The sequence below is a fragment of the Oryza sativa genome, chromosome 5 (genome assembly GCF_034140825.1).
Source record: "Oryza sativa Japonica Group chromosome 5, ASM3414082v1".
Taxonomy (NCBI): Eukaryota; Viridiplantae; Streptophyta; class Magnoliopsida; order Poales; family Poaceae; genus Oryza; species Oryza sativa.
Window position 1 is genome coordinate 3555097 of NC_089039.1, and position 18773 is coordinate 3573869.

An 18773-nucleotide genomic window follows, 5' to 3' on the forward strand; every position below is an offset into this window, starting at 1 on the left:
GTATGGCGACTTGATTGTACTGAGTGCCGATGGTATGGCTCAAGTAGAAGTGGTTGCGATCATTTGCAGATTGTGTCACATAAGTAGCATTGTATGTGTTTGTGACCATTCTTGTTCTGAAGTTTAGGGTTGTTACAGAGTTTTTTTTTTTCTTACAATAACCCTTGGCTTCATTGGGTGGTGCAATCTTATGCTTTTTTTTGGGGGGTGGGGGGTGGGGGGTGTTGAATGATGCTTCATTCTGATGATTCAACCCCCAAACTACAGAAATTATCTAGATTTGACCAATGCTTTTCTGATAATTTCTGTAGTTTGGATATACAATTGCTCTAGACGTGACTAATGTGTATGTGATCCTTTCTTGATCTGAAATTATGGGGTGCTGGTTAGCTTCTACTTTGCAGCTTCTCGGGTTTTGCAGTTATTCAGGATCTGTTTGAAAGCTTGTTTAGCTTTTGCCTTTTGCTGCTGTAGGAACAAGAAATTTCATTAGCGTATGATTAGTTAGGTGTTAACTATTACAAACTTGAAAAACAGGTTTATTTGAAAAAATAAGTTATGTTGCGCTCCAGATGTGACAGTTAATCTGGTGGGATTAATGTTTGTTTTTATTGAAGCCCAGTGAAGTTCTACTCTTACTGTATGCTACGTTGGCTTACCAGCCGTGTGAACCTGACAGTTTATTTTGGAGTTGATTTTGGGTTTTTTTTTCATCAATTTACTTTTCAGTTTTAGCTTTTAAACGAGTAAATGTTTTTACCCAATTTTTGTTCTACTAAGATATTATAAAATTTATAATTATTTATAGTTAAGCAGGAGCGTAAAATGGATCGTGCATTTGTACGATTAGGTTGTTATCTGTTGTTGCCTATTGCTACTGACTATGATAGCGTTCTGTATTCTGGAATACATTTGTTTGTGATTCTTTTGGGTTCCTGTGCACAATCTATAACAGGAAATGGTACCGTTGAGCTTCTTCCAACAGCTTATATTGTCACGTACAACAGCGTATATACGGATATACCTTAGACTTTTTATTATTAGAAGCTGGTTAGTCTTAAGCTTCCTGAAAACCGTCGACATAATAGTTAGGAGCCTTAAGAGCAAGGTCAACAGTGCAGCCCACTACTACCCCAAATCTTCTATAGCCAATGTAATAGCCAATTCATACAATAGTTGTTTACTATACTATTAATACTTGGTCCCACCTGTTATACACATATTACGTCTTGGAGTCCGTGCAGTTGGCTACAGATCTGTAGCCCACTATTCTTATCTCTCTTTCTTTATCTCTTTAAAATATATTTATAGTTGGCTTATAGCCTGCTATTGTACCTGCTCTAAATGAGCTACTCCAGAAGCATGGGATTACCAATTATGTTTCTTATAGGCATGGGATTACCAATTATGTTTCTTATAGGTTATCTCTTTAAAATATATTTATAGCTGGCTTATAGCCTGCTATTGTACCTGCTCTAAATGAGCTACTCCAGAAGCATGGGATTACCAATTATGTTTCTCATAGGCTGTGTTTAGTTCAGCGCAAAGTTTGGATTTTGGTTAAAATTGAAGATGATATGACTGAAAAGTTGTGTGTGTATGATAGGTTGATGTGATGGAAAAAGACAGCCATAATCTTAATCTTTTCGCGTCACCGCTGGGTCGGTATTTTTCTTCTCTATGGCCAGTGTACAATAACGGCCACGGCGATCGTCGATAGATGTTGGCTGCTGGCTGTGACCTGTGATCCCAACCACAGCAGCCGCATTTATTCAAAGCCCTGAGTGCGAATTCAACAATACTCTTAAACGATGTTTTGATTTCTCAACATTGTTACATCGCGTTCTGATTTATGAACATCTCTCTATATTCATTCAGCCTTTTACTCGTCTTAGGAACTCCGTGCTCGTTTTTCTTTTTTATTTTCTAGAATTTTGGAGGTTTTGTTTTACACACTGTATGACAAATGTGAACGTCCAGAGATGATAATATTGATTAAGCAAGGCCAAAAAGATTGTTTGCAGATATGCTCCACCGTGGTTGCTGCTCATAACTGCATTAGTGGAATTGTGGTGATGCTAATCATGCCATGTTCTTGCTGCTCTGCTATAGTATGTTGCAGAAAGTGTTCTTCCCTCAACTTTTCCAATCTCTCCTTTTTCATTTTTCACTCACACGTTTCCCAAACTAATAAACGGTTTGGTTTTCATAAAAATTCTTTATAGAAAAGTTGCTTTAAAAATAATATTAATTTATTTCTTTTTTAGCTTAGTACTAATTAATTATGTATTAATCCGTTGTTTCGTTCTTCATGCATGGAGGAGTCCCCAACTTCTAGAAACAAACACATAGTGGTGTTCCCATGCATGTTTCTTCACTCGTCGCATCTTTTGAAGACCGAAAAATCAACAGCGACCCGAATGATGTAGGAATGCCACCAAGGCACCAACGCTAACATTGAACACTAGATGTTCCTGCCAGTTGCTGAAGTTCCACAGAATCTCACTATGCAATCCTGGCTGTGTGCGGCACCCTTTTTTTTCAACCTTTCTATCTCGTTTTTCACACGCACGCTTTTCAAACTGCTAGACAATGTGTTTTCTTAAAAAGTTTCTACACGAAAGTTACCAAAAAAAATCAAATTAATCTATTTTTTTTAAAAAAATAGCTAATATTTAATAAATTACGCGCTAATGAACCGCTCCGTTTTAGGTGCGGAGGGAATGAGTTATCATCCGGGACATGCGAACGCAGCTGGTGGGTGATACGAGCACAGTTGGTGAGAGATATTGGCTGGTGGCATTCCGGACTGTGAATCTGTGATGGCATCCCGATGGAGTTTCCCAGGCAACCTTTGCATACGGACATAGGCGAATAAGAATAAGATTAGAGATAGGACTATCTCCCTATTCTTACTGCTTTCTCTTTTTTTTTTCTCCGCTCTTTCCTTCTACCAATGATGATCTAGCGAGATAGGGATTCAAGTCCTCCAATACCCACGCTAGATCTGCACCTGCATACGGAGCCTTGGCGGGAGCAGATGAGAGAGGTGGTGGCTGCGGAGGCAGCTGCAGATGCATTTTGTGGTAAGAGATCGAATTATGAATTCTGCCTTGTCATGCATTATTTTCCTAAGCTATATATGTCATTAATTACGATCCTTCGGAGTTTTTTTTTCTTGAACGATCCTTGTGGGAGTCGGAAGTGTATATACGCACGCACTTAATTGCATGGTCAATTTATTTACGTCCCGGATTAATTTGTCAAGCAAGCTTTTGTATATTCTTATTATATTTAACAGTTTACTCAGACGAAACACAGGATACATATTTTCACAACCACCACGTGCATAGTCCATATAAGTGGCAGAGCCCCGAACATGAAGGACTCTCGCTTATTCCGACACAAAGCCTAAGCTCCCACGGCATCCGTACGTCTTGATATCGATAAGTGCCACAGTCCCCCTCAAGGCCTCAAGGGTCAAGGCAGCGTGTAATCTGTGAAAATTAAAATAAGTTAATTGCTCTAAATATTGAAAAAATGCTAACCATCGATTAATTTTGTATGAAGAAGACTAGAAGAGTATATACTTGCATTAGAAAAGCCACTAGATGAAGATAAATCAGTGCACATAAAACGAGAAAGTAATTAACTATAATTAATTGAGTTTTAATTATTTAAATTTAAAATATAGATCTATTTGATATTTTAAACGAAACACATCATTTAACATCATTTAACAGTTTGAAATCCGAAATCATACTAACGAAAACCGAGAAAAAATAATCTACTCCCTCAGTAAAAAAAACCAACCTAATTGGGGATTTGTTACAACTTACAACATGGCCTATTATGTCAAATTGGCCATGTATTGGCCATGTTGTGTCAAAACCCCAACTAGGTTGGGTTTTTTTGATGGTGGGAGTACATCTTTAAGGCTAAGTTATTTTATTAGTGCTCAACTCAAATGTCCTTTTTTTTTTCGTGCACGCTTTTCAAACTTTTAAATTGTATATTTTTAAAAAAAATATTCTATACGAAAATTGCTTTAAAAATTCATACTAATATATTTTTTTAAAAAAATAGCTAATACAATTTAATTAATCATGCGACGATGAATCGTTCTGTTATACGTCCGTGAGGGATAAGTTCCCAGGCAACACCAGTCTTTACCTCCGCACTTGTAGCCGACGGGGCGGTCGGCCATGTTGCAGCGCTTGGGGATGGTGATGGCGACCTCCGGCTTGATCCCGGCGACCCTGGCCGTGTTGGACAGCATCACGGCGCACAGGCAGCTGGGGCTCTGCCCGATGGTGTGCACCGCCGAGCAGCAGCTGCTCGACGGCGCCGACTGCGGGTCGTCCGCCGCCGACACGCACGGCGCCAGCCGCAGCGCCACCCGGTCGGCGGACGCCCTCCCGCACTCGCCGGCGCCCTCCGCCGCCCCGCCGCCGGCGACCACCACCACCACCGCCACCGCCACGAGGATCACCAACCTGCCCGCCCTCATTGTGTCAACTAGCTAGCTACCGTTCTCTTGCTTTGCTTTTGCTCGGATGATCACAACTTAATTTGTGTGTATGATCAGTTTAGTTTTGCTGCTGTGCTTACTCGTATACAAGGGTGTGGTGCTTGTTATATACTAGTGTCCAGGGTTCACGATCCTGATACCGGGTCAAAATTCGCAAATTTCATGGAATCCGTTGATAAATCAAAAACCGATAAAGTCCTAATAATTTCTGTCGGGAATTTAAAATTTTGTTTTCTTGAATTCAATTAAAAACCGAGTCGTTTGTGTTTTCGACCTGATTGGAAAGTCCGGATATTGCGAAATCCAAATTAAATTCCACTGAAATTATGAACCCTCACAATCCCGACCCAGAATCAAAATCCGCTCACGAGCAGTATCATCGGATTTCACAAAATCAGTTGATAAACAGAAAAACAAATCTGAATAAATTTTGTCAAAAATTTAAATTTTAGTTTCAATATTTTTTAATTTAAGAAAGACAAAGTGGTTTTTTGTTGTTGACCCGATCCAGAGAGTTCGAATTTCACGAAATCCGAATAGGATTCCACTGCAATTCTTGTGAACACTGCTAGTGCCATTGTGGCGCACAGCACGCACCTCAATCATGTCCTGGGGTGAATGGGGAGAGCACTGACGGTGAGCACTTGGCACTTGGCACTCCTTTGATTTCTTTGCATTTGTGGCAGCATGAATCATTAGAGGTTTGGTTTCTCCACTTTGGATTTATGTAAGGAAAGCAGGCATGAAGCTAGATGTGATAGTGGGCTTCTGCCTAGGAAAGCACTGTACGTGGTGGCTCTACATTCATCTTGTGTGAACGCGCTGCGTGCGCGCGCAACGGACGCCGGCCGTCGATTTCACATTGCTCGCTCTTCTCTCTGTGGAGCAGATGACCCACACTCATCCTTATAACATATTCCCACCGACCTAAAATATAATAAGTTTAAATTTTATCCTAAAATATAAAATCTAGTAATTGTAATTTTTTTTACTATCCGTAGTAAATTTTACGATATTTTAGGAAAGAGAAAACAGGTGGTGTGAAACATGATACATCGATATCATGCGCGAGTTGACTATCCATGTCATTTGTCAAACGTATGGTTAGTTAGTTACAAAATACTACCTAAATCCATAAAAGAATGCCCGTATACATATACTCCTAAAACCTATAAATTTTTTACATGGTTTTCAATGAAATACTTTGACTACTAATTTATTTATATTATGTTATAACAACTATGAAAATAAAAATCATATGAAAATATTTTAAAGTATCAATCTAATTAGAGTAAATTTCACTTTGGGCCATGTATATTTATCAGATTGGGACATTGGACCAAGGTTAAACATATGTTTTCACTTAACATCATATTTCTTTACCATACTTTATAAGTTGGACCAGGGTTTACCACTTGGGCCACCAGGACAGCTTCGGCCCAGCCCATGTGAAGCGTTTGCTCGTATGGAGGCGACGAGTCTAGGTGCACGCATCGGCTCTTGGTGGGGAGCAGCGACCAGTGACGACCTCCAGGGCTGTGTTCAGATGCCCCTTTTCCCGATCCCTCTTCCTCGTTTTCCACGCGCACGCTTTTCAAAATGCTAAACGGTGTGTTTTTTTAAAAAAAGTTTCTATACGAAAGTTACTTAAAAAAATCAAATTAATCCATTTAAAAAAATCAACAAATACTTAATTAATCACGCACTAATGGATCGCTCTGCTTTCCATGATCACTGTTCCGGATGGGAGCTGGTTCTAGCGAACAAAGCCACATCGTGAGCTCGGCACGCAGACACCGGACGCCATGGCCAAGGGCCAGTTTAGTGGACATCGATGCCATCACGTATGATGGCGTCCAGAGGGCACAATCTGCGGAATAGCTCGGGTCGCTGCTTGGCTTCGTGGAGGCATTCTATACTATATCAGTCTGTTATTCGGTCTTGGAGAGACAAATCAAAACGGTGTTAGAGCAACTCCAATAGCCTCTCCAAAAGACTCTCCAAGCTAAATTTTGTCAATTCTTACCCAAAAAAAAAGTGCTCCAACGGCCTCTCTATTCAACTTTCCAAGCTATTTGGTTGGTCAAACCTTTCCCTCACTAGCCTAATTTGGCCAGCCAAACTCACTAGCCATCTGTGGGTCCCACCTATTCCCCCTTCTCTTTCCTTTGCATCCACTTGTGCGCGCTCTCTCTCTCTCTCCCTTTGCCGCCAATATCCCTGCCACCGTCGCTTGCCAAATCGACGGCGAGCAGCGGCGGCGGTGCTCCCGCTGGCATCCATCGCTCGCCTCTGCCACCCGCCGGCGGTGCTCCTGTTGCCGTTGGCCTCCACCGGCTCACGTCAGCCTCGTCCACCGCCGTCGCCTCATCTCCTCATCGAGCGGCGACGACGACGCGTGGAAGAAGCCCGCGGCAACGAACCTCCTTCCTGAATTATTCCCTCGGAAGAAGCCATATGGCCTATTTGGTTTTGGGAGGGGGAGTTGCATTTTCTATTGGAAGCTATATTGATAAAGTCGACTGTGATGTAGTGCCGATGAATGCTTGTCACTTGTTATTGGGAAGACCTTGGCAGTTTGATCTAAATGCAACACATGAGGGTATGTCCAATTGCTATTCCCTTATGCATAAAGGAGTAAATCATGTGCTGAAACCAATGCAAGAGAGTGTTATTAAAGTGGAGGTATTTCCGACTATGAAGAAAAATAAAGAAGTAAGCCGAGGACGGCTTTGTTTTAAGGAAGGGAGGATGATATGACCAAAGCACCTGTATCTTTTGCCGGTGGTTCTTTTCAAATTTGTGTGAAACAAGATGAAGAGAAGAAACCGACAAGGAGTGCTACCGATCAGATGGGCATAGAAGAGAAGAAATTGATGGGGGTATATACGTGTTGGTTCATTGCACGTACCGATCTTGTGTCATGCTAATTTTCCATTAGCATGTTTATTTACTTAATTAATTGCAGCATAGGAGATTTGTGGTGTTATTACCAAGTTAATTAGGACTAAACTTAATTAGTCTATGTTTAATTAGGTTTTGGGCCTTTGAGCCCATGCCCTTTCCTGGTGCTTGCGTGCACACATATATATGTCCATGCAATAGGTTACAGGGGAGGTTAGGGTCTAATTTGTTTTGGTTCGTCATCGAGGTCGTGTCCTCCGCCGCCAGGGACGATGGCGCTCCCATCGTCGATATTCTGCTGATTGTTGCCGCTATCAACGACAGTGACACAAGTGTGTGATTGGCAGTTTTTCCCTGCTGAGCACGTGCTGGAGCCAAGGAGGTCTGCATCTTCTTCTGATCGTGTGCTTTGCCAGTGCACGGGTAGATAGGTGTGGTGTTCAGTTTGCAGTCTTTCCAACCTCTGTAAGCTGAAGAATTTAGGGGCTGTTTGGATACTTCTGCAGCTAAAGTGTGGCATACCACAATTTAGATGGCTAAGAAATTCTTGGCCACGAATTAGGCAAATGTTGGCAAAGATATATGTCTATAACAAGTAGGGTCACAAAATAAAAAAGTGTGGCATGACAAAGATGTGGCAAGCAAACAAACACTAGGCTAAAAGCATGTATAAAGGTAGAGTCAGATATGAGCTCTATATTATTTAGAGACTAGCATCCTACAACAGATAAAAACAATATGGTCTCTAATCATTAATGTATCAAAATACTTTTTCTTACTCTCTTTTCCTTTCTTTCACCACCATATAACAAAATTTGCTCTAATAAATGCTAAGAGTCGACTCTGAGCCGTTGTCATGTATAACAACCATACTATTTTCTCTTTCTTCCATGTCATCAAATTTACTTACATTAATAAAGACCATTGTACATGCCCTAAGTTGGTTAAAGTAGCTTACCAAAGTTATGGCAAAGTATCGTCACCATCCAAACAACCCCTAATATCGTCGTTTGTCCAGTTGACTAGTCTTGATTAATTTTGTTGCTCCATTTATCACATCAATATATATATATAGCCATATATATATTATTGGTTGCTGATTGGTACCGTGAAAGAGAGGGGAAAGTCAAGGTGCTCGCTGCAGGGTGCTCATCACATCCGTTTTCATTAATAATCTAATCTTCAACTAAACTTTCTATCGATTTCCACCACCTCTACCAAACAAGGTATTGAAATTAAAAATCAAATTCCCAATTACCACCCCTACTTAGGTATTGAAAATGAAGGGTTTCCTTCCTCAATTCCATCCCATGGAAATTCCCAACCAAACAAAACAGTTAATAGCTCCATCTCTCTAAACTCACAATCCCTCTTAAAAAAATCCCTCCAACCAAACAGGCCGTCATGTAAACTCCCAATCCTCTTTCCTCGAGTTGCCAAACAAACTGATAAAGAAATTCAATGGTTAAATATTTGCTACTCCCTCCGTTTCAGGTTATAAGATGTTTTGACTTTGGTCAAAGTCAAACTACTTCAAGTCTAACCAAGTTTATAGACAAATATAGTAATATTTATATTACCAAATTAGTTTATTAAATTAATAATTAAATATATTTTTATAATAAATTTATCTTGGGTTAAAAATATTACCTTTTTTCTATAAATTTGGTCAGACTTGAAACAGTTTAACTGTGACCAAAGTCAAAACATTTTATGACATGAAACGGAGAGAATATATATTTAGGAGGGGTTTCATGATAAGGAATAAGTTCACTCTAGGTCCCTCAATTTGTCGTCCAGTCTGATTTTCGTCCTCAGTCCAGAAAACCGGATACAAAACATCCCTCAACTTACAAAACCATGCAAACATAGTCCCTCAGCAGTATTGACCCTAGGTTTTGGATGATGTGGCACCTACGTGGCGTCTTTGAGTAGATCTGTGTCCCCACGTGGCATTGACGTGGCGCTTACGTGGCAAATTTGATCCCAAAAAATTAAAAGGAGTAAAATTGAAAACTGAAAAATTAAACAAAATAAAAAAAATGTGGGACCCACATGTCAGTGGGTCCCACTTAACTCTACCTCACCCTCTTCCCCTCTCTTCCAATCTTCTCCAGGTGGCGGCGGCAACGCATATTCTTGTGTGGCGAGGATGAAGACGGGGAGGGAGCGGGGGTCGCTGAGGGCCCGTCATGCGCGGCGTCGTCGTCGAAGTGGGTGACCGCCGGGCAAGGCGGCGGCGCTGCATTTTCTCCGCGCAGCAAGGATGGAGACGGGGAGGCAGCGGGGGACGACTAGGTCGGTGGGGGCTCGTCATGCGTGGCATCGTCGTCGAACCGGATGATTGCAGGCCATGGCGGCGGCGGCGGCAACGCATATTCTCCGCGCGACGAGGAGGGAGCAGGGGACGGTGGGGTTTACGGGGGCGGGAGTGAGGGATGGGGGCGGTCGGTCTTCCTCCGCGTAGAAGCGTGGCGCGGTTTCGGCAGCGGCGGCGGAGCGGCGGGTCCTGTTCGCCAATGCGGCGGCTCCCCAAACCCTAGCCCGATCCCGACGGCGGCGATGGCGACTGCGGGAGCTGGAGGTAGGTTGGCGCCGGCGCGCCCGTCGACTACCTCCGCGCCTACGTCGCCGACCTAGCGACCACCGCGCGCTCGAGCAGCTCCGGCGGATCCTGCGCCTGCTCATGTCGCTCAAAGTCGTGGCCACCGGGCCGGGGCGCCGTGGGTGGGACTCGACGACGGCGACGGACGCGTAAATCCGGAGTTGAGGACGACGACGACGCCGCAGATCTTGGACCCCGGTCACCGCCGCCCTCCTCCCATGCTCTCGTCGTCTGTCTCCACCCCCCTCGTCAGCGAGGGGACTGGGGGCTGCCGCTTCGAGGAGTCGGCGCGAGGAGCCGATAGGGAGGACATGAGGGAAGCCGGCGAGCGCGCGCGGAGAGGGAGGAGGCGAGCGCCACCCCTCGCCGACCGCCGCCCTTTTCCCTCTTTGCGCTTGTCTTTGTCCCCCTCGCCAGCCGCCGCCCTACTCCCTCTCCGCGCGCAGCTCGCCGGCCGGCGAGGCCGCGAGGGAGCTCGATGAGGAAGGAAGGATAGCCGGGAGAGAGAGAAGGAGGCACCGAGCCGCCGACGCACCGTCGTCCGTGGATAGAGAAGAAGGTGAGGCCCACTCCCACTATTTTTTCTTTCGTCCGACTGACATGTGGCCCATGTTTTTATTTTAGTTTTAATTTTTTTACATTTTGCTTCCAGTGCCACTCAACACCACGGAGGATGATGATTAAGGGTGTGTTTGAGGAGGAGATTGAGTAGATTGGGAAGATACGCAAAACGAGGTGAGCCATTAGCACATGATTAATTGAGTATTAACTATTTTAAACTTCAAAAATGGATTAATATGATTTTTTTAAAGCAATTTTCCTATAGAATTTTTTTTGCAAAAATACACCGTTTATTAGTTCGGGAAGCGTGCGCGCGGAAAACAAAACAATCTTTATCCCTTACTCCTGCGCTCGAACGCAGCCTAAGTCAAACCAGCCACGTATACGCCACGTCACCCAAAACCACCATCTAAACCGCTAAGGGCAAGTGGTCTCTACGTTAATTAGAGACTATCACGTTACAATAGTTAAGACAATACGGCTCTAACCATTAATATAAAAAAATACTTTCTTACTAGTCATCTTTCCTTTATTAGACTCAATGTAGCGAAAAATTTCGTAATAAGTGCTCAGAGTCGACTCTATACCGTTGTCATGTGTAGCAACCATCTTTCTCTTTCTTTCTTCCTCTCTCTTCCACATCACCAAATATGCTTGCATTACAATAAAGAGAGACCGCTAATAAAAACCAATATACATGCCCTAAGGGATCTTGTTTGCACTGGTTTTAATAGTTGAGGTAACTGCTGTATCTTGTTTTTGGGTTGAAGGACGAAAATCAAATTCGTCGAAAGTTAAGGGACTTCAAGTGAACTTATTCCTTCATGATAACGAGGAGTACACTCCACAGTCCCCTTACCTTACCTATATAAATTATTGGTGAGAGAGAGAAGAGAAAACACCCACCGACTCCCTCGTCGTCTCCGCGCTCCGCTCCGGCCTCCCCCGCACAAATCATCCGTCCCGCCGCCGAGGATGCCGCCGAAACGGGGCGGTACCATGAAGACGATGGCGGCGGCGGCGGCGGGAGCCACGGGCACAGCGGGAGCCTCTCCAGTCGGCGGCGGTCCAGCGGGGATGCAAGTGCTGCTGCGGGGAGGAGGGTTACCCGCCTTCGATCGAGGGAGCTAGGGCTGGAGGCGACGACGGGCGCTGGGGAGGATGTCGCGTCGGATGATCCGGGGCCGGCTCGGAAGAAGGGGAAGGTCCAGCCGGCGACGAAGGGAGCCAAGGGTAAGGCCGCACGAGCGGATCCCCCTACCCCGCCGCCGCGTCCTAGATTGCCGCCGTTCCCTAAATCCGGCGATCCCATGGATTTTCTCAAGTGGGATAAAGAGTTCAGGAGGATCTGCGCTCTTCCAGGTTAATTTATGCTTAATTAATTACTACTTTTCTCTTTAGCCGATGTCACTAGGAAGAAGGAAAACAACTGAAATTTTTTGTTCTGTTTGTTGCGCGATTTCTTCAGAACCTGCAGGTACTGTCATCCCTTGCACTGTCAGGAGGAAGCCTACGGGCCCTCGCACCGTCAGCGTCACGGACATCGCAAGCGTAGCAGACAATAGCATGATCCGGAAGGCTTCTCGTTCCGTCGTCGGCATTTCCTCCAGGATACCTGGTAAAAAGATTGCTGTTAACGATCAATTTCAATTACAATCCCCTCCAATTAACAGCTGCTTCTTTTTTTTTTTTTAAGATAAAGGAAGCTTTTATTCAGATCAAGATAACTACATTTCTTACCAGCTGCTAATTCTGCCTATGTTGCTATTTCTTCCTATGTTTTCAGATGGGAAGGAGATTATGCAATGCAGTGGTATCGTGGTCGATTGGAACAAGACCAGCAGGTTGGCGACAATCGTAACTTGCTCTGCAGCCGTGTGCTTTGATGGTGCACTAGTCCATCCCAACCCCAAGGTATGCAGAAAACAAACCTAGCTGGATTGATTAATGGTGACACTTGGACTATGAAAGTTCTCTGTAAATTCCCCTTCAAATCTTAATAATATTTGGTCAGCCTCTTCCAAGACCATGAAAATTAATTAACATAGGGTAGATATGTTTGCACAATAGCACTCCAGAATTAACCCTTGTTCTTTAGATAGCTATGGGTCCTACGTAAACTAGTTGACACCCTGCGTGTTGCGGTGGGCACACTATAAAATTTTCAAAGTGCATAAAATTGATGCAAATTTTGGTCATCGAATCAGCATATGAAAAAAATAGAGATTTACAGTGTTGAGATAGAATTCGTGCCTAAATGTCCGTTTTTCAATTAGGAAAGCAACCCCAATTCTCATGGTTCCTGACATTCTAGCAATACCAGGCTGGTCGATTTGCTGGATGGCTGCGAAGATATGTTAGGTATAAAATCAGGATTAGTCTCATGGCAATATGATTAATTGAAAAGTTCAAAAGTTTATAGAACATATAAAAAGTTATCTCACCTTCAGCAGCTATCCCAAACGAACCTTAATGGCTGCCTTCATCTGGATAATCTAGGCTACATGCAGGCCTTATTTATAGCAACTCCAATCTGTATTACAAGAAATCAATATATGTTGAAACTGAATTCATACTGAAATTTGTGTTTTGAGGTCGGTAGAGATAATTGGCATTTGAAGATGAATATAAAAACTGTACAATAGGAAAGCTAAGGCCAATACTGCTTCTTTACTGAAACAAATCTACAGCAAGCAATGAAAGAGAGGGAGTGTTTAGTTTTGTTTACCACTTCATTAAGGAATGACATATACCAATTCGATGAATTGTTGCAAATCCTATTGGACGGAAACCTGCGAAAATAGGTAGAAACCAATTGATTAACTAATAGTCCTTGTCATATATCAGGATGAAGAAAAATCTAGCAAAATCAACCACCTGATGGGAACATGTACGAAGCAAAATGAAAACTTAGATGTTGTTAGAGATAAAGAAAACTATTTACGGTGGAGGAATAAAAAACAACAGCTGAGCGTGGCCTGCAATTGATAAGTTGGTGAGCCTTAAAGAATAATTTAGAAAATGTTTTTAGTTAGGAATGTAAATTTAGAGCTTTGTGCAGTACATACAATCAATGTAAACACTCATCCACAGCAATTATTAGTTGAACAAAAGATGGTACTGGGGTTACAGGGCCATGAAGTCACTATTGCTTGCAGTCGGCCTCCCGGGGATGAAAACGATAGAAAAACAACCTTACGCATTTTTGCAACCATTTTTTTTCCTCGTAAACAGAACCGAAAATGGGCATCCACAATGTTGCATATATAAAATGACCTTATGGAACACAGTAGTATATTTGCTCTACCTTTATGCATTAGGATATATAGTTGAAAGAATGAATATTGCTATATGCAACCTTAAGGTTAAGGTTAGATCATAAGAAATAAAAAAAGTATTTTATGTATTCGCAACATACATGTTACCCTTTGTTTATTAGGTGAATAGAGTTTTTTTTCGCAGTGGGCCTCACCTTAAATCAATAAGAGAACATACACATTGTAGCATGTACTATAGACAAAAAGAACGTAACACCGTGGGACTCATATTATAGCTCAAATCACCTTAAACATCGAGGATGTTCTAGATTAAGATGGTGTCAGAAATATGGAAAAACAGAACTATGCAAATGGAAATACGTTGATATTGATGGGAAAGCAGTAATTACTGTTGGAAACAATAAAAATATAAACTACATATATTTAACTAAGTATAATTATATAATATCACCAAATAAATTTAAGTTTATTGGATCCGATAATTTTGCTGGACTTGGAAGCGCTGAAATGTAAAATAATCACATATTTAACCTAATATAACTATATAATATAACCAAATAAATTCAAGTTTATTGGATTCAATAATTTTACTGGACTTGGAATTGAAGCGCTGAAATGTAAAATCACATATTTAACCTAATATAACTATATAATATAACCAAATAAATTCAAGTTTGCACTATATTACAAACTGTTTAGACGTGTACTCCTCTAAACTATGAGGCAAATAGAAAATGGACTACATCCATTGAGGCATTTAGAAATACGATTTTTATGTAGTTTTCCAGAAATAAGGAAAAAAGGAAATGTGTGTTATATGTTTTCATTTCCATATTTTAACCATTTTAATTTTTATTTTCGTTCATAGCGTTTTTAGATGGTTCGGTCAGTACCACATTGGAAATGTGCATAGGTAGTTCAGGAATTTCCATGATCATTTTCACCTACTAGTTCTCCCAATTAATATAGTGCAAATAATAGTCCCCCTCCATGTATTAACAGACAATACCATTGACTTTTGGTATGATGTTTGATCATTTATCTTATTTAAATATATATATATATATATATATATATATATATATATATATATATATATATATATATATATATATATATATATATATATATATATATTATTTATTGACTTGTTTTATTATTAAAGAAACTATGGTTGTGTTCGTTTGTAGCAGTTCCCAACTCCCATATCTCGTTTTCAGCGCGCATGCTTTTCAAACTGTTAAATGGTGTAAATGGTGTGTTTTTTGTAAAAAGTTTCTATACGAAAGTTACTTTAAAAAATCGTATTGATCCATTTTTTTTAAAAAAAGCTAATACTTAATTAATCACGCGCTAATGGATCGCTCGGTTTTCCGTGCACATGAGATTGGATCCCAACACCCACCACCAACGAACACAGCCTATAAGTATGACTTATAGTTTATCATATTTATATTAAATTTTTAAATAAAATAAATAGTCAAAGCATGGCCTAATTAGCGCGCAGATCAATCATCGCACGGCATCGATCTCCGTTGGCCTTGTCACGCGATCCATCTCCACGCTGCGTGGAATCTTCATAATCCAGAATGATTTTCTACCAGGAGTATCTTCGAAAAAAGAAGATAATTTTTTTAACGAAAGTTCTATTGGTAGAGCCGAAGAAAAATTACAAGATTATAATCTGAAAGATCATAACCAGGAAAAAGAAAAAAAAGTATATCACCACCCACACACCGAAGATCAAATATTGTGAGTAGCTTGATATATGGCTTGGATTTGTGGGGCGTTAGCAAAAGACTTTGGGTTGTACGTATAAATTTCAGTTTTTTAGACCTGACTACTGGGAATCTCTTAATTTAGGTTTCATTCAACATTATCATTTTTTAATTTCTACACCTTTCATTTTCTGCGCGTGCTTCTCAAGCTACTAAACATTTGGTTTTTTCCAAAATAATTCTATAGAAAGGTTGTTTAAAGAAATCATATTATTTTTTATTACTATTAATTAATTAATGATGCGCTAATGTACGCGTATTTCGTTTGCGTGCGGGGATGAATAGACCGTCATCCGAACACACCATTGTAGTACTCCACTATGGGGGTGTTTAGATGCAGGGATGTAAAATTTTGGCATGTCACATCGAGTATTATATAGGGTGTCGCATGAGGTGTTCGGGCACTAAAAAGAACTAATTACAAAATCCAGCAGTAAACCGCGAGATGAATTTATTGAGCATAATTAGTCCGTTATTACCAAATGTTTACTGTAGCAACACATTATCAAATCATGAAGTAATTAGGCTTAAAAGATTCGTTTCGCAAATTAGTCGCAATCTATACAATTAGTTATTTTTAGCCTATATTTAATATTTTATGTAGGTGTTCAAATGTTCGATGTGGTGGGGGTGGGTTGCTATATTTCTTTAGAACCTCTTTAAAAAAGAATGGTGTTGGAAGTGTGGGAGCATGAATAAAAGCTGTTGGCGAAGTCGTCTACCACGTTTTAATGCAGGAGATCGAGCTAGCTACCCTACCCAGCCTACCAGTCTACTCCAGCTCATGCGCATGACAAATGGAGATGGAAACTGCACCTCTACCAGTAACCAGTAGCAAAAAGATGCAACACAAGAATACCATGGATAGTAGTATGCGACACACGGTCTCCTGCCCCCAAAGTTCTGCCGCGAGGACCACCCGGCACAGCTGTAATAACGACGAAACCAAAAGAAATGTGGCCTTCTTTTCATTTGAATAGTTGAATGGACGATGGATTATGTGATTCTTTGATAATTTAAGAGCATAAATGACTGAATTTAATTGCTACAATGTTAAAAAAAATTATTTTAAAAAATTCTAACAAACAAATACACGTGCGCGTGCACACACACTTTAGCTTATTAGCCACAAACCAAATTCCAATTTTAAAACTTAACATTAGATCTGTTCTTTTTAATGTTTTTTATTATATAGTTTAATTTCTAGAATTGACTTTTAAGTAAGTCGTCAAGAATACAAATTTGTTCTGTCCTTAACAAGCGTTACTTCGGAAGTGTGCCACGGTAACCCATCCATTGGAGGAAAAAAATGGGTACCCATCCACGGTAACCCATCCACTAGTAGCGTAGTATAAATTAGTAAATTAAAACCAATTTTCCAGCCCTAGGAGGCATCCTTGCAAAATCTCGAAGGATGAAAATGACAACTCATAGTTACACAGAACATCAAGCAAAACTCAGTGGTATATGTTATAGTGTAGGGTAGTTATAAGGATATTAGAATATAATTTATTTATATCGTGATCTTTCTTATCTCTAGATCCTCTTTCTTTCTTATCTAGGTACTCTATATATACATCATGCTTAAGGCTCAACATAACATCCACACTAAGCAATAATTATCTCCCAACAACATCTTATTTTTATAGATAATGTTGGTTAAAGTAGCATTTCAAAAACTATGTCGAAGTTCTAAAATGCTTATATTTTAGGACAGATGGAGTAGTAGCTTTTGTATGTTAAGAGTAAGTACATTAATGCCATGATTGGGTTATTTTTCTCCCTTATTCTTTACATTGACAATGCATGGAATTGGCTACCTGGAAATTATTTTTCGGAATTGCTAACCATCTATCAACAAAAAATCCATCCCCAAGTTTTACAGATTTTGGGTCACTAGATGTGCTTTACGATTCGTGCTCCAGATGCTTCTTCTCCAACTCCGTCGACCTCCTCTTCTTCTCCGGTACCGGCGATAACCCAAACTCCAGCGGAGGACCGACGAGTTAGTATCCCAGGTTGGGGTAGGGGTGGGGGTGGGAGGGGGAGGGGGAAGAGGGGGGAGTTCACGGGCTTTAGAGGGATGGCTGTGGGAGGCGGTAGGCAACGGATCGGGTGGGTGGCTAGTCAGCAGCGGCGCGTGCCGCTGAAGCCGTAGGGTCAAAAGCAAGCGGTGGACCAGTTGGCTGTGGGGCAAAGCAGAAGGTCTGTTTGGAGGAGGCGGCCGATGGTGGTGGATCCGACGGCGGGGAGCCGCCGAAGATGGGGAAGACGACGGTGCGAGGGCAGCTTGCCACCACTGGCTTGATGAAAAGGAGAGGAGAGGGAGGGGGAGGAGGACGACCGGAGGGTCTTACTAGAGCCACTGATGCCTTCTGGCAGTCGATGAGACTAGGGCACTGGGCGGTGGTGGAGGTGATGTGAATCGCGCTCTCGCACTACTAAGCGGCGGCAACATGAGGGAGTCGAGAGAAAGGGGATGAGAAGAAGTTTTTTGGGCTTGGTTGCCTGCACGAATCTTAAAGCAATCGGGTGGTCTAAAATTTACAAGATTTATAGGGGCTTTCAGTCAAATGATGTATAGGCAGTCCCATTATTTTTTGAGGTATATCAATTATTTCATGTTTTGCTGTGCATTATTTTGTCTCTAACTATTTTTACTCTTGCTTGATGTTGCATTGTTTGTATTTATACTCATTTTTTGTTTGGTGTCGCATAAAAGAAATATAAATGCATTCTACAACGGTCCAAGACCTTCCACGCATAGCATACTCCGTATTTTTCATTGTGTGTATGTGATCTCCTACAATGAAGTTTGAACAGTTCATGGACACTTGACGGCCCGTTTGGTTGGAGGGAGTTTTTAAAAGGGATTGAGAGTTTAGAGGGATGAGGCTATTAAGTGTTTTGTTTGGTTGGGAGACATGAGAATTTTGGTAGGATAAGGATGGGGAATTGAGGGAATTGGATAGGGGCAGGTAATTGGGAGGGAATTCCTCCTTTACTTTGTCTAAGCAAATCTCAGCCATCCGTTTTTATTAATGACGTAATCTCCAACTAAACTCCCTATCAATTTCCATCACCTCTACCAAACAAGATATTGGGATTAAAAATCA

General features: G+C 41.5%; 1 protein-coding gene across 1 annotated transcript; it reads right to left on the minus strand.

Moving 5' to 3' along the window:
- Positions 1 to 3255: 3255 nt before the first annotated feature.
- Positions 3256 to 4748, minus strand: LOC4337884 (non-specific lipid-transfer protein 4-like). The gene is made up of 2 exons (XM_015782423.3): positions 4174 to 4748; positions 3256 to 3497 (listed from the first exon to the last, which is right to left on the minus strand). Exons 1-2 carry the CDS (start codon positions 4508 to 4510, stop codon positions 3481 to 3483), a joined length of 354 nt encoding a protein of 117 aa, XP_015637909.1. The 5' UTR covers positions 4511 to 4748; the 3' UTR covers positions 3256 to 3480.
- Positions 4749 to 18773: the final 14025 nt, after the last annotated feature.